This window comes from Caretta caretta, chromosome 8 (assembly GCF_965140235.1).
Source record: "Caretta caretta isolate rCarCar2 chromosome 8, rCarCar1.hap1, whole genome shotgun sequence".
Lineage (NCBI taxonomy): Eukaryota > Metazoa > Chordata > Testudines > Cheloniidae > Caretta > Caretta caretta.
Window position 1 is genome coordinate 81,833,932 of NC_134213.1, and position 24,527 is coordinate 81,858,458.

At 37.9% G+C, this 24,527-nt stretch overlaps 1 protein-coding gene across 24 annotated transcripts in view; it reads right to left on the reverse strand.

Moving 5' to 3' along the window:
* ADGRL2 (adhesion G protein-coupled receptor L2) overlaps positions 1-24,527 on the reverse strand; it is a 492,078-nt gene that overhangs the window by 137,602 nt on the left and 329,949 nt on the right. For all 24 annotated transcript variants that reach the window (XM_048860984.2, XM_075131687.1, XM_075131690.1 and 21 more), the window contains one exon: positions 24,092-24,264. In XM_048860984.2, coding sequence (XP_048716941.1) covers positions 24,092-24,164 — 73 coding nt within the window. In that variant the 5' untranslated portion in view covers positions 24,165-24,264. The remainder of the gene's footprint in view (positions 1-24,091; positions 24,265-24,527) is intronic.

The window sequence follows — 24,527 nt, forward strand, 5'->3', positions numbered from 1 at the left end:
CTTCTTGGGAATGAATTTCATGACTTCCATGAAGTATTAGAGATAGCCTTACTCACTGTTAAGCAAAAGGAAGAAACTAGGCAACACAATCTCCTCGTACTAGGTGAGAACTGGGAAAAAACTGAAATGAGAAAGGAACGGACAGTCCCTAGAACCACTATAATCCTGGCCAAGTGGGGTCAGAAAGTAGGGTTTCCAGAGCACCAGCCATTTAGGCCAACATAATGGCAATTAGAAGAAGGACTTTAAAGGACAAGGAATGGAGCTCAGAGGCTTCAACATTTGCTAACTGTTACCCCAGGTGTACATGAGATACTGTAGAATTTCCAATACTAAGTACAGGAGGGAAATGGCAACTTGGCACATGCTGACTACTTTCTCTAAATCATTGATTCATAGAAATGCAGGGCTGCAGGGGACCTCAAGAAGACATCTAGTTCAGCCCCTGTACTAAAGAAGGGCCAAGTAAGCCTAGATCGTCCCTGACAGATATTCTAATCTCTTCTTAAAACCTCCAATAACAGGGATTCAAAAATCTCCTTTAGAAGCCACCTATCCCAGTGCTTAACTATTCTTATAGTTAGGCAGTTTTTTCTAATATCTAACCTCAATCTTCCTGGATGCAGATTAAGCCAATTACTTTTGGCCTACCTTCCGTGGACATGGAGAACAAATGATCGGACTATTTTTTGTTTGTTTTGTTCTGTGCTTATACAGAGCCTAGCACAATGGCGTCCTGGTCCATGACTGGAGTTCCTAGACACTACTATAATACAAATAAATAGATAAATAAATAATCTCTTTATTCAACCTGGTTTGGGTTATGTATTTTTGCTAAAATAGTTTGGTGTTCTTCTTGCTAAAAATTGTTTTTCCCCCTTAAGTTTTTAATGTACTGCTAGTACAACAGGCATAAAAACTGGCAGAGTTTTTAAACTAGCTGTTTTAATTGTCTTCACTCACAGGTTTGTTCCTGCATGATCAATCCCAGTTCAGTTTGTACTGCAGTTGTAACCATCTGTCTCTCAAAAAGAATTATGAAATAGCAACTATAAAAAATGAGAATGGCTAGAATTGGTTGATCTGACTTCTTTCTCTGGCTACTTGGAAATGAAAAGACCAGCTCTCCACTATCTATTTCTGCCTGATCTGGGGCACCTTTGTTGGACCTATTATAGGGAAAGGCAGATCGAAGAGCTCTGAGGCTTTACCTGGCCTGCAAGTATTGTACCCTTATTCTCTGAAAATCCTGTAATGCCTGGTCTAAGAATTGCCTGACGAAGTGACCTCTGCTACCGGTCAGTGGGTGCTTTGGCGGCCTGTAGAAAATTCCTTGATATTCCTCTTGGCCTTTAATAATAAATGATACCTAGCTCTTAAGTAGTGTATTTTTATAAGTAGATCTCTAAGAGTTTTACAAAGAAGGGCAATATCATTATCCCCATTCTACAGATGGGAAAACTGAGGCACAGGGAGAGGGAGTGACTTGTCCAAGGTCACCATCAGGTTAGCAGCAGAGCCAGAAACAGAAAAAAGGTCTTCTGAGTCCCAGTCCAGTGCTTTATTCTCTAGGTCACATTTAACCATTTCCATTGGTTTGATACGCTTAAGGTAGAAACAGGAACTGAAAAATCCTACTCTATCTCTCGGGGCTAGATTTCTAAAGGTTTTTAGGTGCCTAAAGATGCAGATACGTGTCTACTGGGATTTCCTAACTCTCACCTGTGGGAGTTGGCATCCAGGCATGGTTGAAAATTCCACTAGGTACCTATCTGCATCTTTAGGCATCTAAATACCCTTTAAAAATCTGGCTCTCAGTGAGTTAGTGAAAACTCAAACAAGAGAGAAGGATAGAAACTAAGTCTTGTGGTACCAAAATCCTTGAAGCAAAATGATTGGTGGTGCTGTCTGCCACTCAACTGATATAAGCAGCAACTGTCAATAATTTAGTTAGACTATCTAAGAGTGCAAATTCAGGTTTGAATTTAAGTTATCAATAGCTTATTTAAACTAAAATATTTTCCCTTAAACAGTTAATTGTTTTCAGAACTACATCTTACATGCTCCGAGACTGAACATCAATATGGCTTAAGATCATGGAACTCTTTAAACTGACTGTAGGGAGATGGTTCAAATTATCACAAATGTGGCATTTAATTTTAGATAGGTATAAATTCACAGAAATATGTATTGCAAACAATTTAGACAAACACAAAACAGAAGAGGGGTAACAGAAAGTGATCCAAATCTAAATCCTTTGATCAAAACGAGAATGTTAATTCTTTGAAACCAACCAGCCACTAACAACACAGGCTATGACCATACCTTACACTTTAAATAGGGGTGAAGGAGGTTAAAACATTTGTCTCAACATTTCTGCTACTGTTAAGACTTAGCAGTATTTGGTATATTACTTTTGCCTGCTAAAAAGGAACGGCTACGTATGACCATACATCCATTGCCTAAATCCTACACATGCAATAGCTTAACCTTATAAAGATCAATGTGTAGAAACTTGATGAGCAAACTGGTGCCCAGCAAGTTTCCCACCAAGAAAACATCCAAAAATATCCAGGAAAGCAAGCAAATTAAGTAGCTCAGAAGCTTGAAAATGTTTTAATACTACTATCATAAATAGCACTTTCATCTCCAGAACAATTTACAAACATTAATTAACCCTCACAATACCTTGGACAGTTAGGTGAATATTTTCTGCCTTTTTACAGATGGGTGAAACATGGGCAGAACGGTCAAGTTATTTGCCCAAAATTATAGAGGGAGTCCATAGCAGAGCTAGGTTTAAGACTATGGGGTTCCTATACCTCAAATCATTACTCTCACAGGAAGGGATCCTGGTATGTTTCATGCTGCAATAAATCTCAAATGCCAAAGGAAACTAAAAAAAGGGAATTCGTTTGTTAAGTCATTTCTTCTGACATCTGCTTCATAAAATGTATGTTTGTAAACCAGCTAAACACAGATTAGGCTAAAAACACAGCAGCTACCAACAGGATAGCACAAAAAAAAATCCTCTCTCTCTAGCGGAGCTATGGAAAAGCTATCCTGAAGCTACACTCTTTTAGGAGACAAGTCTGAACAATACACAGACTGAAAGCTACCCAATACAGATTAGTCTGCCTGGAAAAATGAGAAGGCTTCCAGGCTCTTCCACACAAAACTCAGAGGCTTTGTCTTGATGAGGAAAAGTGATCAACCTTAGATCAGGCTTAATTTATACATGCTAATTAGTCTGACCTAAATACTATCTTTTTCCTGGTGTAGATGCAGAAAAACACCTTATAGCTCAATTTAGTTAGCTGAGCTCTAACCTAGGCTTCTACCTATGGTAGAAAACTGACCACCTAGAAGTTTTACCTGTCTCTACACTAGGAAAAAAGACAGTGTTTAGGTTAGGCTAATTAGCATGTGTTGGCTAAATCTCACCTAAATTTTACTATTTTGCTTAGGTAAGACAAAGTAAGAGAGACATCGACCAGATTGCAATGGAGAACTTCTTACCCAAGAGGGTATTCTTATTGTTTAAGTGCTACCCCTGCAAATTTGGATTGTACCCTTTATCCTAGACATCTACTATTTTTATGTCAGTAGAGGATATTGTGATATCCACTTCCTCCTGCCATTTAGAGAAAAGCTGCTGTCTTGCTATCCTTTATTAATTCCCCCTCCTCTCACTTATGGGACAAAACATATATGAAGCTACAACCAGGGACAGAACTGTCTGCGTCTGCTGTAGGGTGTTTTCAAAGGATCACATGGAGAATTAACTCTTGTAATAATCTAATGAGATCCTTTGAAAACATACCTATCTCACTGAAACAGAAATTTGTTCAGACACACTTTAATATATATTAACGGTACATTTATAAATAAATTTATAAAGCATTAATAAATGTTTAATAGATGTTATAAGCATGTTACAGACCTGAATAGTATGTACTGGTGGCAGTTAAACTCTGGAATAGGTTTCCAAGGGAGGTTGTAGAATCCCCATCACTGTAGATTTTTAAGAATAGGTTGGTCAAACACCTGTCAGGGGTGATCTAGGATTACTTGGTCCTACCTCAGCACAGGAGGCTGGATTTCTCAACTTCTCGAGGTCCCTGTCCAGCCCTACATTTCTATGATTCTATAAGCACATGGGAAGAAGGTATTATAGATGATTACCAGCCACAATTATAAGCAACCTGCAGTTCTAATGAATTCTATAACAATCTATGTTACATTAATCATTTATTAACCTTTTATAAACTATTTATAGAAGTGTACCCTTCATATATCAGGCAACTCATTTTCTCCACTATGACTCCAAACTCATGTCTTGAACTTATCAATGACTTTAGATGTAACTTCATGGTCCAAACTAAAGGAGCAGATACCTTTACTCCTTATTAGTTAGCTGTGCTCTTATGAAGACTCCTGAATGCTAATGTCATGAAGCAGTAACTGGCAGCCTAGCTGAAAGAAATATAGCTGGTGGAAGAGTGTTACAATAATTCTCAAGTTCTCATTGGCTGCATATAGACTACTGACAAGCTCAGAGAGGACTTTTTAAATTTTGGACAATCTGCTTTGACAGAGTTTCCTTGTGGGTCTTGAGAGAGTGATTAAAAGTGTAGCCCTTATGAGAAATGTTGAAGAAAGCAAAAACTATGAAAGAACAGATGTTGCAGCTACCCACAATAAAGTCAATATGTATACTGTAGACGTAACAGAAAAATCTGGGTGGTGGTTAAACAAATGGCATGAAAATTCCTCAAGTTTCTTTGACTGCATCTGATTAATTAACAGGCCCAGGAAGGGATAACTCAGATCTCTGCATTACTGGATTATGAACAAAAAGGCACCTTTTAATGTTCTGTGCTTAAAAAGCGCACAGTTTTTAAGTCATATTTTGCAAAGGATTGTAATATGAATTCTTAAAGAACTGTAAAAATATTAATTCCATTATATACTGTTAGTGACTGGCTCTAGCCCACAAAGAGCTTGTAAGGAAAACACTTATGTTTAAATGACAGATCAAAGAAGCATTACTAAAATCATATAATCCCTTTAAACAGGAATCTGGAAAACAGAATAAGGAAAGGAAACCCTGATTCCTTCACTTCCTTAAACTATCAAATTGTTTTTATTTTAACATGAAATTCTTTGTGAAGCTCTTACTGATACGTAAGTATTTTCCTTTCTCAAGAAGCACAAGCTGCAATAATCAGGTTGCTAAAAAAATACATTTTTCCTTAAGCATTACTTTGAATAGCAGTTTTCTTTACTTTTCACATTCACAAGTTACACAGGAAGTGAAGAGTACTGACAAGATTATCCTTAGTACATTAGGGACTAAAAACCTTGAATTTAATAAGAATTACACTGAAGGATGCAGATACCTTTGGTGTTCTGTTTATTGTCCTTACTGCCACATGAGCACCTGCAGTCTTGCACTGTCCTACTAGGCATTCCTGAAAACACCTGGACAAGCTGTTTGCCCAAGCACTAAATACTGGAGATGATAAAAGATAATTAGCAAGTGAAACTATTCCTGGCACTACTTCGACATTATTGCAGAACTGCAGCATCAAACTGGCACCTGGTAAGGGGAAATGCTAGATGTGATAATTCCAATTTACACATTCAGCACAACATTCTATCTGCCTGTCAACGTGAAACAGTTTCTCATTCAGTGATAACATAGATACCCCAAAAGAATGTTGTGCTCAAATACTGACATGAAACTTTTATGTACATAACACACCCTCTCTTGACCAGCTGCAATTGCCTTCTTTTCTTGCAGGGCATGAGTTGGCCATGCATTTTTTAATTACAAACAAAATCTGACTTTCAAAAAATCCCTGAATAGAAGAGTATATTATACACAAGTACCAAGCTTACAATGCATGGTTTGCACAGCAAAGAGAGCTATTTAATACACATGGAAGAGTGTGCTTCAGTTATGTTTAGTAAAATTTTCAATAGAATATGTCAGTTACAAAATTATAGAAAAGTATTTGCAGCAGTTAGAAATAGCCATTCATAATAGCTCTTTAAAGTAAAATATTATTGTACTCTCACTCATGTAACAAAAAAACATGCTACAATGTTCTGTACGCACCTCAGATGTGTAGATGTTTTTCCAAAACATTTTCCAATGATCTCATAACAAGAAATTATTTAAGTATAACAAAAGTAGGAAGCCTGTGAAAGAACTGATGGGTCTGCTAGACATCAGGGAGCTAAGGGAGCAGTTAAGGAGAATGAAGACAATGCAGAGAAAATGAATGATTTCCTCATCACAGATGGTGTTGGGTAGATAAGGATAAGGGGACAGGGTGGAGAAAGATACAAGATTCCATATTTGGACTGGCGTTGTTCCGTATAGTTCTTCATGATCTGGAAATGGTGGTGACAACAATGACATGAGAGAATCTGCTGATACTATAAAGTTATTTAGGTTAGTCAAGACTACAGAAAACTAAGAAACTTCACTGGGACCTCACAGAGAAAGGTTAATGGGTATCATGGTGGTAAACAAAATTAAATGTCAAAGGCAAGGTAATTCACATTAGAAGATATAATTTTAAACTATTTATAAGCATTGTTGTGTTCTAAACTAACTGTAATTACTCAGGAAAAGGACCTAACATGATTCAATGAAAACCTCTACTCCAGATACAATGGCAATAAAACAAACAAAATATTAAGATAAAGAATGGGATAGAAAGCATTATGAAAATGTAAATACTATAAACATCTTTATATAAACTGATGGTTACCCAAGCTTGGAAAACTGTGTTCCATCCTGGTCACCCTATCTAAAAGTTTATAGCAGAAACGTAAGGGGCCCAGAAATGGACAATGAAAAGCATTAGCCATCATGAAATGTCCAAGTGAAGTGAGAAGGAAAAGATTGGAAGTGTTTGGTTTAGAGAGGAGAAGAGTAAGAGGACAGAAGAGAGGCTTATAAAATGACTGTAGAGAGAAGGTAAATAGGGTACTCCTACTTCCTTTCTCTTATTACACAAGAACAAGGAGACACTGAATGAAATTGAAAGGCAACATTTAAAACTGATTACAGTAAATACATTTTTTACACAGTGCACAAACTGTGGGACTCAGTGCCACAATATCGAGTCCAAGAACTTAGCAGGAAATAAAAAAGGATTAAACATTTAGTTGAATAAGAAGACCACTCAGCTATAGTCATATCATATAGAATATAACTGTATATATAGTTATATTTTAAAGCAGAACTATAAACCCTCATGTTTAATCATGTAAACCAATTACTAACTGATAAGACTAGGAAGGAACTTCCACTATTGGCAGGTCACCTTCTTTATACCTTAGCATCTGACTCTGGCCACTCCTGAAGACAAAATTCTGGATTAGAAGGACTACTGATACAATCTGGTACGATAATTTTTGGTTCCCATTGGAATTACATTGTGGAGCCCTGAAAGGTTTGTCTGTAAACTCAGGCCCAAAGATCTGTTTAAAGGCCCAGCTTGTTAATTCAGGTAAATTGAGAAGGCCTGATTCTCTTCTGATTCTAGTAAATTAGAAGCAACTCCACTGTAATTTATGGAATTGCATTGTTGTGAACCTGAGGTGAGTGAGATGTGAACATGGATTGTGCTTGTTCCAAAGGATTTTGTGAGTAGAGGACTGGAAATGCTACAAGTTTCTTCATTACCATTCCATAGTGAGGCAGGGCAGGTTGGCAGAGTTCCCCCCGCCTCTATGGAATGGGCAGAAAGTTCGAGGGGGCAGGGAGAGAAGTGCATACATCTCAGGCCCCAGTAGAAGCCAGTGCCATCTAAATGGCTATCTCCCTCTGGCTCTGCTGCTAGGGGTTCCCAACTGGCCACTTCCCTGGGATTCCCTTCAAGAAGGTTTTCTGAGCACAAATTAATGGGACCTAAATTCACGACAACGATCACTTGGTTTGCAGTCCCCGAAGGATGACTGGGTAGTGATGCTATGGAGAGGCATTCAGAAGCCTATTCCATTTTCACCAGGAAACCAAGATCCTGAGGACCTCCTCGGGAGGTTCTTCCGCAGAGCCAGAAAAAGAATATGGATGATGTCACAGAGAAAGTACTTCTCTATTTCCACCTCCCTCTTCCTCTCCCTTCCCGCAAGAATATCCCTAAAGGTTTTCTCCTCCACCCACAAATTGAAATATCTTCTTCACATTTAGAAATGAAGGTATCAATAAAGATATGATAAAACAGCTACAATAAAATGGAACTAGGTGTTTAAATAATCACACTAATCAAGACCATGAGAGTAAACTTAGTTCTCCACACTAAAGTTCTCATGTATGGATTCCAGACCCCTAGCAGAGGGACAAGTTGAGAATGGGATGCTACAAATTTTAATAAAGGTACCAGTTTGACAAGATTTGAACTTATTAACAATGCAATACATAGGCAAATACTTTATCCAATAGAATACATGCAGTCTTTGCCTACTATCTTATACAAATGCTGAAGGTGAACTGCAAATGATTTTTTGAAGCTCAGTTTGTTCCCTTGTTTTGTTGGCTTTTTCCCCTCTTTGCTTTTGATGTATGAACATTTTATTTTTATTTTTCCTATTTACTTTTTACCTTAGAAAGATCAACTCTGTTCTTCTCTGGTGTTGGAAGAGTGCTAGAGGATCTCTATTTTACCACCTCTCACACATTGCTGAAAGGATGGAGGTAACGAATCTTTCACAAAGACATCCTTTCGAAAACGACTGAGAAGTTATCTAAGTGTACGGGAACTATTGCCCCTTACTAACATTCAGTGGGGGTCTTTTAGTTGCTAGATCCCAGTACTAAAAGGGGGAAGGGTGATGGGGAATCAGGACCCTGAGACTGACAGTCCCCAGGAACAATGGGGAAAGGCCAATGCTTCAGATCAGCCTGAATGACAGGGCGGGCAGGCTAATAAGGGAGTCAGGACGCCAGGGAAGTCCCGTCCTCCGTGTGAGCTAGAATTGCCTGGGTCAGACAGAGTGGGGCCGAGCTAAGGAGAAAGCAGGGGCCCGAGCTGAGCTGGGGAGCAGAGCTGTGCCAGATCCAGAGGGACCAGAAAAGCAGCCCAGAGAGAGCAGACCCTGTCCTGGGAGCAGAGCTGCAGCCCAAAAGCCAGAGGCACAGCCCAGAAAGAGCAGACTTGCCCTGGGAGGAGAGCTGCAGCAACCAGAGCCAGAGGGGCCAGAAAAGCAGCCCAAGAAGCAAGTCAGTGCTGGGAGCAGAGTCACAGAAGCAGCCTGCAGAGCAGACCTGTCCTGGGAGCAGAGCTGTAGCAACCAGAGCCAGAGGGGCCCGAAAAGCAGCCCAGGAAGCAGGTCGGTGCTGGGAGCAGAGTCACAGAAGCAGCCTGCAGAGCAGACCTGTCCTGGGAGCAGAGCTCTGGCAACCAGAGGCCAAGGGGCCAAAGAAGCAGCCCAGGGAGCTGGAGGCAGAGCAGCAGCAGCAGTGCTGAGACAGAGTGGTGGAGCTGGGGCTGGAGCAGTCCGGAGCTGGGTGCGGTGAGCAGCTGGGGAGAGCTACGGGGACCCTGGGCAGCAGGCCGAGCACAGGGAGACACCTCAGCCAAGAGGCTCTGCAGGCCAGGCTTGGATCGTAACCCCGATAGGGCGGGGGTGACACTGGGAAGAAGGGTGCTACCACTTAGAGCCTGAGAGCGTGTGACCACCACCAGAGCGAGTGTCCAACCCACAGCATCCCTGCAGCACAGCCAGGGCCTGAGAAAAAGGCCTGGGACTTACAAGGAACAGACTGTGAACTGCCCTGACATTCCAAAGACTGTTTGTGATGTTCCCTGCCACAGAGCGGGTTGATGTGCTTCCTTTAACCTTTCCCATTTTTCCTTATTCTTTTTAAAATTAATTGTTGATTCAATAACTTGCATTTGCTTTAACTTGTATGTAATGATCAGTGGGTCAGAGAAGTGCCCAGTGCAGAGAGAGTACCCCGGAGTGGGGACACCCTAGCCCCCCGTCCTAGGTGACCACAGTAGGGTTGGGGGTCGAGCCCCCCAGGAATCCTGGGCCCAGCCTTGTTGGGGTCACGAGGACTCTGCCAGACAGGAGAGTGGAAGGGGAGTCCTCAAGGGCAGGGAGGCCACTGGGTAAAGGAAGTGGGAGAGAGGACTCAGACCCTTTCACTAGCCCACTTCACCGGGGTAGTGCAGAAGCCAGGAAAGTTCCCCACAATAGCAGAACTATTCCCCCGCTTACATAAGTATTAACAAATGGCATATAAAACCCTAAAGTTTTATGAAGTCCGACTAAAAATCCCTTCTCCCACAATTACTCTGCTTCTACTCTTGACTCTTATGAACATAAGAACATAAGTTATGAAGTTATCTTTTCTTTAGTTCACCACCTCATCAGTCTTGCAGTCTAGACAGGCCCTGAATACCTAAGGTAAAAACCAAGGAGAACCTTTCTCTGCTAAAGAGCCAAACTAATATTCAGGGTTTCTTTATACATCATTAATGGAACAGGGCAAAAAACTATCTCCTCTTCACCCTCCCCTCTTCTGCAGGTCACCTTTAAATTGCTGCAGGCAACATTGGATATGATTCCCTACATGTGTTATAATCTGAGTATTACAAGGAAAACTTACTTAGGGCTGCATCATGGAGTTTTCACTCGCCCTGGATGAATGATGGTGCTTAGTTTCCCCAAGAGCAGAACAGGTACTGGATTGTAACAGTCACAAATTTGATCCCTGGTTCTCCTCCTTTGGAAATAATCTGAGCCAGCCCTTTACTTAGTAGAAATTAGTCCTCCTGTATGTGCCTGTGGAGTCAAGGCTCCCCTCCACACACACACACACCCCACTACTTGTACAAGTGCGGGAGCAGCAGTCTTGCAGAGACTGATTAACCTACCATGCTATGTCATGTGATGAGGGTAGCCCAGGCCCCCTATCTTTCCTGCACAGGCATACAGGGGAAGCCACAGTCTTTACTTGGAGGAATATACCAGCTACAGAGTTCCAAAAAGATGTGTTCCCCAACATCCACAAACATCTGCAGGTATGAGCAAACATTCATAAAAAATAAACTTTGTAACATTTCGTTAAGATTCACTTATTTTAGGGTGACCCTGTACAAAGACTTCCATTCTCTCTATGCCTTCCCAGTGGTAGAAACTATTATTCTATCCTACATAGGTTCTAGAAAATGAAAAAATGGCATGAGGGAGGCATCGCACATCTCCACGAGTTCCAGAGAGCTCTCCAGGTTCACTAACAGGGGCCACATACACCACTAATGCTACACTATCAGCTGAGAGCTAACAACAGCTGAGAAATATGTCAGACAAAGTGCAAGACCCAAAAGTCCAAATGCAAGACCCATTTTTGTCAGCCACTTCTGGAAGCCACTGTATTTCTCAGTGGCATTTAAACTTATTTTATTAATTTATTTATTATTTATTTATTATTTATTTATTAAACTTATTAATTTCCTTACTGAAAGGTAATTAGGTTTTACCTAGTTTAAGAACTTCATTTTAAAATGTTTTAATACAGTCTTTTTTTAAAAAGCTCATTGAAAAAGTGCATTGACGCGCTATGAAATCAGAGCTTTATTCTGACTGCAGCAGAATTCAACCATTTGTGTGCTTAATGCCTAAGACAACATTCACACATAATAACAATGTGGCTTCTATGAAGCCAGTATTCATATGCTCTAAGTGTGTACCGCAGGGGCATGGTCAAAGCTGGCAGACCTGAATTAGACCTACGTTTTGCAAAAAGAAAAGGAGGACTTGTGGCACTTTAGAGACTAACAAATTTATTTGAGTATAAGCTGAATTTGTTAGTCTCTGAGGTTCCACAAGTCCTCCTTTTCTTTTTGCGGATACAGACTAACGTGGGTGCTACTCTGAAACCTGTGTTTTGGTTTGCAGACATAGATGTTGTGCCATTGCTCCACTCTGCTTTTCTGAGTCAGCAGGGTAAGAACCCTTTAACTTTCACTACCTGGCTGTTCAGAATTACTGAGCCAGAAGGCAGAGGAGGGCAGACAACATGATAGTTATGCTGGGGGAACAAAACACAAAAACACAAACAGCAAGTTGATGTTGGATTACTCACTTTAGAAGCAGGAACTTAAACCATGATGCAGATTTCATTTTGGAGACATCTGTGACAGACTGTACCCCTGTGCTATACACCCTATTGTAATAATCATTGTACAAAGGATGTGTTGCGGAGTATCATTTGAAAACTTGTAATTTGCTGGTCATTACTATCCTGGTAAAATGTATGTGGCAACACTGCATGTGAAGTTTGAGAGATTTCCCTGTATGATGTTATTAACACATGTTCCAAACCACAGCCCTACCCAAGCCGAAGTTGGCAAACAGGACTGTCCTAAACAAAGGAATGTGGGCTCTGTTTAATTTGCATTTAATCAGGAAAGAGTCATCAAGCAGGGAAGGGAAACAAAGGAAGCTCAAACAGGTGCAGAAAAAGCATCAGGGAACATCCTTCCACATAGACTTTTTGTACTCAGCTGGAAATGTTTTTCAAGGGGGGCACTGAAACTATAAAAAGGAGGGACGAACACCCTAAGAAAACCCCTCTCTCTCTCCCTACCCATCACATGGGTGACACCTGAAGCGACAAAGGAAGCATTCATTAGATTCTGGGAGCAGGGCTTCTTACCTAATAAGTCTGGTCAGTAAGACTGCTGAAAGCATAAGGTGAGAAAACTTCGCTTTGAATTTAACATAGTTTGTTAAATTAGGCATCAATTGCATTTTATCTTTATTTTTCTTGTAACCATTTCTGACTTTTATGCCTCATCACTTGTACTCACTTAAAATATCTCTCTTTATAATTAAAAACCTTGTTCTATTGCTTTACTTAATCCAGTGTGTTTAAATTGAAGTGCCAGGGGAGTGTCTGTCCATTTGGGGTGACAAGTTGTGTTCATAGTATTTCTACTAAAGTAACTGACTTTATATAAACTTGTATTGTCCAGGGGAGGGCTGGGCGGTACAGGACATACATTTCGGGGGGAGGGAATCTAAGACAGAGTGTGTTGGGGTCACCATGCAGTATAACTAAGGCTGGTTAGAGTCATGGTGTGGCTGGCTGGCTGGCTGCAACACACACACAACAGACCCGTACCTGTGAGTAACTTAATGCTTGAGGTTGTTTGTGAGCAGTCCAGGCTGGAGGCTACAGCAGTAAAGCATTGTAAAGGGCACTCCAGATTAGAGGGCAGGGGTAACACAGCTACTCATTAGTCTGGATTGTATGCTGGAATGTCACAGCGTGTTAATTTTTTTTCAAGTATCTGGAGAACATTTAGGAAGAACTGACTTTATAAGATGTTTAAGTTTTGAGGCATGCCACCTTTACAGTGTCTCTATTAGAAGTACATCTATTCTGGGTACTTTTTATTACAGTATGTACTAAAACGCTTTGTTGAGGAACTAGTTATTCCACATATGCAGCAGTGTCAACTTCCTACAATTTAAAAGCTCAGTTAAGTAATGTTATAAAATACTCAAAATAAGCTTCTGGGGGGAAAAAACTGCCCTTACAAACACCTAATCTAAGAGTTCTGGAAATATGAATATATTCTTTAATTATAGCCACACTTTTTTTAGCAGTTGCTGTAATCAATTGGTTGCAATCAGGTTTACTCTGGCACTAAGCCTGTAATCTTTTGAAATAAAAATACTTTATCGGGTTATAAACATATTATACACATTACATCTTCTCTATTGATGCAAATCTTGTGATGGGGTGGAGAGGGAATGAACAGTTCTAGCACAATTTTTTCATGGTGTCACTGGAAACAATCCGTTGGGCCTTATCAGACAAGGTTTCAATTTTCTATCGTTCCATTTTAACCTGCCTAATCAGTTGAACAAAAGTACTTTATGTGAAATGATTCCTTCAGTTGCCTTAGCTACAAATCCCTGCAGTATACTATAATTGAAATCTACTCACGTAAGTTAAGAATAATTAGGACCCCAAATTAAGCTAAACACAAAGTTAATTCAAATAGTCAGCTGCTGTCATTTACATGGTTACAGAGTTTTATTGTCCCTTACCATCTCTGAGTGCTCTTAAATGCATTTTGTTGTTTCTTCACCATTTAATATTTTACTCCAACTGGAAATGGGATCAAGAGCCTAAATTTGGCCAGAACCTGCCACTTCAGTCACAACTTAATCAAGTCTTTTCTCACTAAATGTTTTCCGCACTACTGTCACTGTACCTTTGCTATCAGCTATCAGCCAATTAACAATACTGCTGAGGAATGGAATGATAGCTCTCAGATACACTTTCATGCTAAATAAGGCTAGTATCATTGATTCTGCTATGAATGTCATCAATGCAATAAAAGAAAGAGCTTTTGAAAGCTAATGTTCAGAACACTTCTCTTTGCCTAAACTCTAAAAGCAAAGGATTAAACAAGTTTCGTATCTTAAATGAACAGCAATATGAAAATGTTGTTCAAAAACATATATCATGCAAAAGCTAGATAATAATGCATGTTACAGATTAAATATGTCTCATACTGTAAGCGCAACTGTTGCCAGAATATGTTACAACTCCATTGATTTAATCAAGCCATACTCAAAGCTAATTAATATATTAATGTAGTTAGTCAACAAACACATTTGGCAACTCCATCTATTTCTTGAATAATCTTCCTCTATGGGCACTGTGCTTTTAGTAAAACAACTATTTCTATAAAACCTTCTAAGGCAGTTTATTATATGTAGGTATTCAAGGTTTTTATACCCTTTATTTATACTGCACATATTTCAGGTGGTTTGAGTGCTGGAACATTTTCAGTTTCATGTAAAAAGTTTTCTTCTTTTTTTAAACAGTACATTGCAAAACAATCTATAAACATACAGAGAAAATTCATAGTTGTTGGTCATTGAGTAGCACTTGAATTTGAATGCTTGAAACAACACTGTATAACATGTGTTAATAACATTTTTGTTTTAGCTGGTAATCTATAAAATGATATATGGTGATTCCATCCATACTAATGGATAATAATCCAAACCACTAGTTTGCCTTCTAGTACTTTCCAGGCTTCACTCTTCATGCACATCAACTTCATCTGTTGCAAATTAAACAATATAAAAGTGTAAGTGCCAAACTGTTCTTTTTTGTTTACTAAGAGCAAATTTATCTTGAAACCACTGAAGCACCTAATCAGTTCTAAATGACCACAAAACCACATTTTTCCAAACAGGATTGCAATGCTGAAGATTTTCTAATCTGTACTACATTATTAAAATTCATTTTACAAGCAACACCCTTTCACAACAGAAATTTGTTTGAAGTAGACGACAAAAATATCAGAGGCAATCTATCACCCTTGAGCTAGAGAAAAGAACTGGGACAGCTCAATGGGGAGAATATGGGAGATAATAATGTGAAACATTAGGGAAGGAAGGTCAGGTTGCATGCCAAGTAGTCAGACAGGATCAGTGAATAAAAGGCCAATTAGACAGAGATGTTTACAATCAAGAGGTGATATGAAACAGGACAAAAATCTTCCAGCTACAATGTACAGAGAAAATATTTCTCACTTCTTTTCCCACCTAAAAATACACATATTTGCAGAATCTGCTGAGAATGACAGCTTGAAATGAACTTACTGAATTCAAGTTTAATAGGAAAAACCTCTCAAAACAGGTTTCAGAGTAGCAGCCGTGTTAGTCTGTATTCGCAAAAAGAAAAGAAGTACTTGTGGCAGCTCACTTCAATTCAGTACACTGAATGCATCCGATGAAGTGAGCTGTAGCTCACGAAAGCTTATACTCAAATAAATTTGTTAGTCTCTAAGGTGCCACAAGTACTCCTTTTCTTCTCTCAAAACAGTGCCATGAACTACCTACAGTCTCTGCTAGTACACAGCATCAATGACACCGGTCTAACTCTTAATTTATGTGGTTGGGGGAAAAGTTAGCTCGTTAGTCTGGTGCTATAAGCAGGAACTGAAGTTATGTGAACTCTCTCGGTTTCTCCCATATATCAGTTGCTTAGGCAACCAATACAAAAGTTTAGTTTGGTTTCCAACCCCTCTCCCACACACATTTCTGGGGAGGGGGAAAGATTCTTCTTCTTCTTTTTTTTTTTTTTGCAAACATCACTAATGCACAGCATGGAAATACCAGTCAATTATTTTATTAGTATGATTTAAGAAAAGAAATGGGATGAATTCTCAACCACCTAAACTGATTTATTGTCACTGGAAATGAACACATTTTCCCCCACTCCCTTTAAAAGGACTGTCTTAATGTCACTTGGACATGGATGAATTGTCTCCATTTATTGAAAGAGGCATCCACCAACTGAGCAAACATTATACAGCTCTATTTCTTTACACTTCAAAAGAAAGCTAGAAGACAGAGATAACAGAAACACAAAAAGCTTTAGCACAATTGGGTTTTGAAAGTTAGTGGACTAGTTAGTTCAAGTTTCTTTTTGGCAGATAGAAAATTTGAGACATCTTGAATCATAGGAACTAAACAAAGCCCAATATGTCAGCAAGGATTGCTCTGTTTCAGTTTGTCATAATATTTCCATGGATTTAAGATGACACAAAATTTACTGGTGCTAAATGTGGGGAAATTTTACCTTGTTAAGAACAAGGAAGACAATTGAGGAGAAAATCCAATATTTTTAGGTAGAACATTCAAAACATCAATCCAGTCATACCTGTAGATTACAATAAATCTGTCAAGCCTGATAAGATTTATCAGTGGATAAACTAATGCTACAGAAGATAACGTATAAAACTGAAAATGTCTCTAGCTTTAATTATGTGAATTTTTATTAATTTTAGAGTGAGTTAGAAACAAAACTTTGCAAGATGCTTTTACAAAAATAAATGCATTGCTAGGGATACAGTAGAATTTAGAGCAAAGTATACTGCTTATTAAGGATCTTTGCCTTTGTACAATTACCCTATAGAAAGAAGTGAAGATATCATATTTATGTTAAAAAGTAAATATTGTGTGACTATATCACACTTTAAAAATGCCGAAATCATAAATACAGAAGTGGACATGAAAATTAGTATTTTATGTGAATGGATGTGATCCTGCAAAGATTGGTGCATGCAACTGTACTCACATGAGTACTCCACAGACTTCAACTGAACTATTTGTGGGTGTAAAATTAAATGCATGATTGAAGAATTCAGGTTTTGTATGCTAAATTTAGATTTATTATACTTATGAGAACCTTCATTATTTTCTGATTCTGATGTGGACAAATATGACAGTAGTAAGAAGAGAACTTTCAGTGCATCATCTTCAGTTATATACTAATTCAGATGTTTTATGCTTCCCCATTCCCAATTCTACGGGTTACGAACCTCTCCATTTTGTACTATGTTCCACAAGTATAATACAAACACAACTAAGGAGGACTGAAGTGTGTACTGATAAAGCTAAATAAAATGCCCTGTTTCTCAGATACAATAGTATTCTTACATTTTAGTACAAAACAGGAATGCAATCATTAAAATAAACATATACAATGATTTAAAACCATTAAAGGTAGTAAAAATTAAAATGATATATTACATTCTCTGTGCTCCATAACGTAGCACTGAGAGTCCCAATAAATTTTATATAGGAGATGTGTGGTCAAGCCACATGTACCTTGTAGAAAAGGCACCCTATAGTCTTTAACTAATCTAAAACATATCCACATATGGGAGCAAGGGGAAGATTCAAAGTCAACTGTGTTAGTCAGCTAAGCCAAGATAGCTGAGTCAATTCAAACTTATCCTCATGATTGGTCATGTAGCTATTCCCATTGAGACTGAACAAGGTTATCACAATGAAAAGTGGTAAATTGAAGCAGTAGTTTAGAAGACTCTGGAAAAGTAACATCTGGCCTTAAGCAGGAGTAAATTGTGTTTGTACCTTTTTTGACAAATTTTCAAAGTCCTTCTCTCCTTGTGAGGAGAGCCTCTGAAGCTGCAATACAGTTTCCCCTTTCACAAGAGGAATTCAAAGTTTTAGCAAATGACAGCAGGAACACAGCTCTTTAAAAGAGTAGTATACAATAGCTAATACCTAGCATACAGTAATTTAGAATTTGAATTTTTTTGTTCAAATTATAACAAATTTGACAGTGTGTATGAATTAAAATAAATAATTTAGTGACTAAAATTAAGATTTCCTAGTAAGTCCTCTAAACCAGTATTAGTGCAGTATTTAAAATGGCACTTCACAAACTGAGACTGTCAAGGCTATCAGACTTCTCTATTCCCATGTCATTTCTCCTACATTTTTGAAATAGCTATTTTCTTTCACAAAACATGAACCTCAAGTCCCACTATTGAGGGAATGAATGAAAGGATATGCACTTTACCTGGCATTTTTTTTTCTTTAAATTTTTCTTTAAAAGGAAATTTGATTTCACTATTTAGATCAATTTACTTTTTAAAAGCTGTGTTGGCCCGATGTCTGTTTCAGGAAACAAAATAGAGACATCTCTAAATAAACACCAGGAAAGTATTTCGTCTTTTGTTCACTACAAATATTGAAAGCAGAACTCAATACATCTGTTTTGGTTTTTATAGGCACCCTACCATTCCTTTTTACATAAATGTTTGCCTTTAAATAATCTGCATTCATTATTTAACAAAACCATTTTTACTAATAGAATCATAAGATACACTACGTTGGATGACTTATCCTGAAATCTATCCCCATTTTTCCAAGAGTTGCTGTTATTTATAATTAATCACTAGTGCCGAATAGTGCTAGCATTCAAATGTCTGACTTTTACTTACTAGGACTCCATTATACAGTATGGATTCAGTAAAACCTATCAGAAGTGAGCACTCAAGGGACTGACAAAAATTGGTTGCTTAACAGAAGTGGCGCAAAATTGTACTCGTTATGTTTGTGGATACTTCGTTAAACCAAGAAGTTGCCTAATAAATGTAGTGTTTCACGCAGATTTACTGTGATTTAATTCTCCAAGCTAGAGAAATTCAATGTACATTCCTACTTACTGATACATGATGCTACAGTAAGCACTACCCTGGAAAAAATGGACAAAACAAAAATTAAATCAGTTAACAAAAAGTTGATTTTCCTATTAGCAAAGCTCTCCTATCAACTCAAGATATGCTGTGAACAAGGGTTTGTTTGTTTGTTTTAAATACTGCGGGCCCAATCCTGCTAACACTTACACATATACATGTGTGAATTTATTCATGTGTACAACTGTTTGCAGAATTAGGCCCTGGGGGATCTCAATTGTGCAAGGATGTTGAGCATCTTTTGAAATGTGCTCAGAGCCTTCAACTCCCATTGCCTTCAGAGGGTTCGGAGGAGGCTAAGCAGAATGCTACATGCACTCTCCATCTTTCAGAAACGAGGTGTGTATATTACCTGTATTTAAATGTACCTTTTAAAATAAATGCAATAATTCCAGGTGCACATTTAGAAGCACTTTCAATTTTTGTAAATAAAATTTTGTGAAACAAAATATATTGTCTACTCCACTGGAGTATATAAATGTTTAAAAATCTGGGGTTTATGTTTTTCATTTTAATGTAAACAAAAATGTCTATTTACAGACAAAGAGGGGCTGGAACTAATTAATAATAGATATTACTTTAGTAAACAGTTTTTTAAAAATCCAATACACAAGGATGAAAAAACCCAGACTTTTAAAATGCTCCTATACATGAGACATCAAACCCACTCACACTTTTTTGAAATTTCTTCCCTAATTACTTTGACATAAAATGAATCGAAAAATTAAATCAAGTCTTGACCTTAACATTAAAATAAAATGTAAAGTAAATATTTAAGCTAATTAACTTTAGCTCTTCTTCCCTCACGTTTCCTTCTTTTGCTTGGTTCTCTTGATTTGGTGTCACAATATTATCTACTTACTGCTGTTAGCAGACTATGATGATGTCAAGGTTCCTCCCCCACTCTGAACTCTAGGGTACAGATGTGGGGACCTGCATGAAAAACCTCCTAAGCTTATCTTTACCAGCTTAGGTCAAAACTTCCCCAAGGTACAAAATATTCCACCCGTTGTCCTTGGATTGGCCGCTACCACCACCAAACTAATACTGGTTACTGGGGAAGAGCTGTTTGGATGCGTCCTTCCCCCCAAAATACTTCCCAAAACCTTGCACCCCACTTCCTGGACAAGGTTTGGTAAAAAGCCTCACCAATTTGCCTAGGTGACTACAGACCCAGACCCTTGGATCTTAAGAACAATGAACAATCCTCCCAACACTTGCACCCCCCCTTTCCTGGGAAATGTTGGATAAAAAGCCTCACCAATTTGCATAGGTGACCACAGACCCAAACCCTTGGATCTGAGAACAATGAAAAAGCATTCAGTTTTCTTACAAGAAGACTTTTAATAAAAATAGAAGTAAATAGAAATAAAGAAATCCCCCCTGCAAAATCAGGATGGTAGATATCTTACAGGGTAATTAGATTCCAAAACATAGAGAACCCCTCTAGGCAAAACCTTAAGTTACAAAAAAGATACACAGACAGAAATAGTTATTCTATTCAGCACAATTCTTTTCTCAGCCATTTAAAGAAATCATAATCTAACACATACCTAGCTAGATTACTTACTAAAAGTTCTAAGACTCCATTCCTGGTCTATCCCCGACAAAGACCAGCATATAGACAGACACACAGACCCTTTGTTTCTCTCCCTCCTCCCAGCTTTTGAAAGTATCTTGTCTCCTCATTGGTCATTTTGGTCAGGTGCCAGCGAGGTTACCTTTAGCTTCTTAACCCTTTACAGGTGAGAGGAGCTTTCCCCTGGCCAGGAGGGATTTCAAAGGGGTTTACCCTTCCCTTTATATTTATGACAGATGCCCTGTCAGTCTTCTCTAAAACAAACTGAGATGACACAGATCAGTATACCTGAAGTATGTCCTAACTCTCTGCAGTTTTCCTTCTAGCTGCCAGTATATGTCCTTTCCAGGTTCTCTTTACCTGCAGGAAGGAACTGCTTCAAAAGCAAACCCCTTGGCCTGTTGCCTCAGAAAAGAAAAGAAAAGAAAAGAAAAGAAAAGAAAAGAAAAGAAAAGAAACTTCTTTTAACTGCAAATATGATTCTTGACTTTATAGATACTGCAAATAATACTGCAGTCTTTCTTGAAACAGTCTCTGTCTGCTAACCCCCTATTGGGTTAAGCCACTGTGACAGCAACGAGGGTTTTATCTTGATTGGAAAAATTTTCATTAAGTGGACTAATGAACCATTGGTCCACACCTGAAATATTTTGTAACTGTATAGAAACATTCACGCTTAACAGCATGAAATTTAGTTAGTTTTTTTCTACCCGCTGCAACAACCTGCTTATGTATATAAGATTTCCATAACAAAATTTAAGTAGCTAGATTCCAAGTCAGAGAATTTAAAATATTCTTACTTTCAGATGTTCTCAAACTGGGGGTAGGGACCCCTCAGGGGGTTGTGAGGTTATTACATGGGGGGTCATGAGCTGTCGGCCTCCACCCCAAACCTCCAGCATTTATAATGGTGTTAAACATATTAAATAAGTATTTTTAATGTATAAGAGGGAGTCACACTCAGAGGCTTGCTATGTCCCAAGTACAAAAGTTGAAGAACCACTGACTTAGGGACTGTTATTTTATACTTCCAGGGATGAAGCATCATTACTAGAGCATGTTACACTTGGCATATTTTATGACTGAAACAAAAGGCAACGTAATCTCGTCAGAAAGTCTAACAATGCTGTATTCACTTTGCTTCTGGTGGCTTAAAGTCAACTGAATATTAATATTCACTTTCAAAATACAGTGCCACAATATTTAATTTATTCTAAGAATTTATAATTAATTGTGTATGATTCTGTTAGCTGCTCCCAATTTCCTTCCATTTACTTTAGATAAGAAAGTAAGTCCTATATAGACTTTAAAGGAATTGAATTCAGCACTGAAGCATCAAAAGATTGCTACTGCCTCCTAGAAGCCGGAATAGGGATAGAAAAACATGGATCTGAAATCTTACAAATGAAAATTACCTTTCTGCAAATTGTAACAATTCAGCAGGCAGAAGCTTTCAGTTTATTTTTCCTACCCAAACACAGTAGATAAGCTATTTATTGCTGCAAACTGCTTGTTTTATATATATCTAAGTTAATCAGAAAAAAATATAACTACATGTTCTATACCATTTTCCCCTTGCTGCTTCCAGATTTTCTTCAACTGCTACATATTGCTAAATATACTGAGATATTTTGCTAAATATTTCAAAATTCTGAGTTGAGAGATTTTTAAATAACCACACACACACAACCTTAAGATTTTATAACTGTCATTGAGCACCTTTAATTGGAAAAGCCATGAAGTGAAAACACCATTTCCCAGTACTATCTTTTAAATACAATTTTAAACTAGTTCATTCATTCTTGCAAGATGAATGCATTTTTGCATCAAACACAGTAATTACCAAAGCCAACTAGCTGTAAAATTTAGATATCTAAGCTCCTAGTGGCTTCCCATCTGCAGAAACTTGTCTTTCATATGACAATAAGATTTCAGCCAAGACTAAAAAATGAAGGGCACCAAGAACACACATATGCGTAGTCTCTTACGAATCATAAGTTACCATCCAAAGAATCATACAATCTAAAAGATTAATGTGTTGGTCTTCAGCACTATACTCACAACTCTGAGGGGGGGGGGGGAAGAGAGAAGAAATCTTGAAAGCTGTTTAGGCAAAACTAGACCTTTCAGGAAGGTATATTCCTTGATGTGTACTCCTTAAAGTCTACATAGGAGTTATTACTATATTTCAGCAAAATGGGTTTATCAATTCAAGCCCAAGAACTGAGTGAGTTGAGAGAGTCTTAGACTAGAACAAATGTTTAAATAAATATACATTGAATGTGAGAGCTTTTATAAGATATTTAAGCCTTTAAACTTTGCTGGGTTTTGTTCGACAGTAGTGCTTGTTTGATTTTACTGCACTCTATTTTCTGAATTACTCAGAGGGGTTTGACCTATGAATCCAAAGAATTCATACGTAGTGAGATACAGCCCTACTTTATTTTTTTAAATATCAGATGTAACTGAGGAACTGCAAATTAAATCACTACACTCTTAAAAGTACTATATTATCTATCAGTCATGGGGTTATCTAGCTATGGGGATGAATGATATTAAAAGGCAACTGCCAACTTGAAACCTAGTTAATTTTTTAAAAGTTACAAATATATTTAGATATTACACTTAGCCCAAAAATTCCTTGCCAATACTTGTGGTTAAAAAAATTAAAATAATATTTTCTTGTTCTTTTAAAATGTTTCTCTCTCCAGTGTAATTGTCTAAAAGAGCCACAAAAACAACCAAGGAGACTGACTACATTATCGAAACAGTGAACTGATTTTACACAAAAGGAAGAAAAAAATGTTTTTCCTCCCTAAGCTCTTCTATTTAAGAGCAATCTTAGGTGCTGTATGTACCAGAAGTGAACAATTTACAGAGAGCAGTTAGGTTTTTAAGCTTGCAGTGTTCCTGTATGCACTTTCAGTTTCATTTGCCCAATTCTCAGATGTATAGCATTGATTTTAATGAAATATTTGCAGTTTTATTTCCAGCAAGCCAATCAATGGAAGTAAAATAGGTGCTCCGACTGCTGCTTTTGGTTCCATTAGAACGTATTTTAAACAAATATGCATTGTTTATATAACTTGCAATTTACTTGTGCTCAAGGATAGTATAGTGAGAGGACTGAACAGAAGGAATCCAAAAAAATAAACCACCTACCAGTTCTATCATCACTCCAGTTGTCTGAGTACTGTTATTTAGTGTCACTGTATCAAACAATGTACGTTTATTTTTAATGTTTGTTTTGTTTTAATATCAATCATTTCGACTAACAGCTAAGCTCTAGAACAGGACAGGTAGTAATTAGTTGTTTCTAGTTAGGCAGATGCATCCTAAAACTCCTGAGCAATCTAAAAGCAAAATAATATTTTAAAATTGTACAAGAGCATGTGGTCTCTCATCTGGAGCATAACTAAAAGATATGATATAATCTTACCTTCTGTACACTGCAGGAAGCTGATTATGAGAAGTAACCAAAAAAATTGCATTCTGCAACCAGAAGACACCATTATTGATCCCTTTAAGTATTTTCTTTGTATTCCTTAATGAACCCAGTTATAAATGCCCAGCATCATTGAAGCCAGTGGTCTGTATCATTGATCTTCATACCTGGGGATGAAAAACAAACAAACAAAAAAAGATTCCGTTGTTAGTCATATACTCACAATTTAAAAAAAAATTATTCACATATCGGATATCAAATTTTAGCTGACATGAAGACAGAAAGTCAAAAATATAACATGAAATACAGCTGTACTGTGGCTGGGGAGCAGGCAGGCATGCTGGATTTACGATCAAAGTCAGTGATCAACCAGGATGAAGAAGTTTAAAATGTGATTGTAGTTAATGTGCTCCTACTAAGAGATACAGTG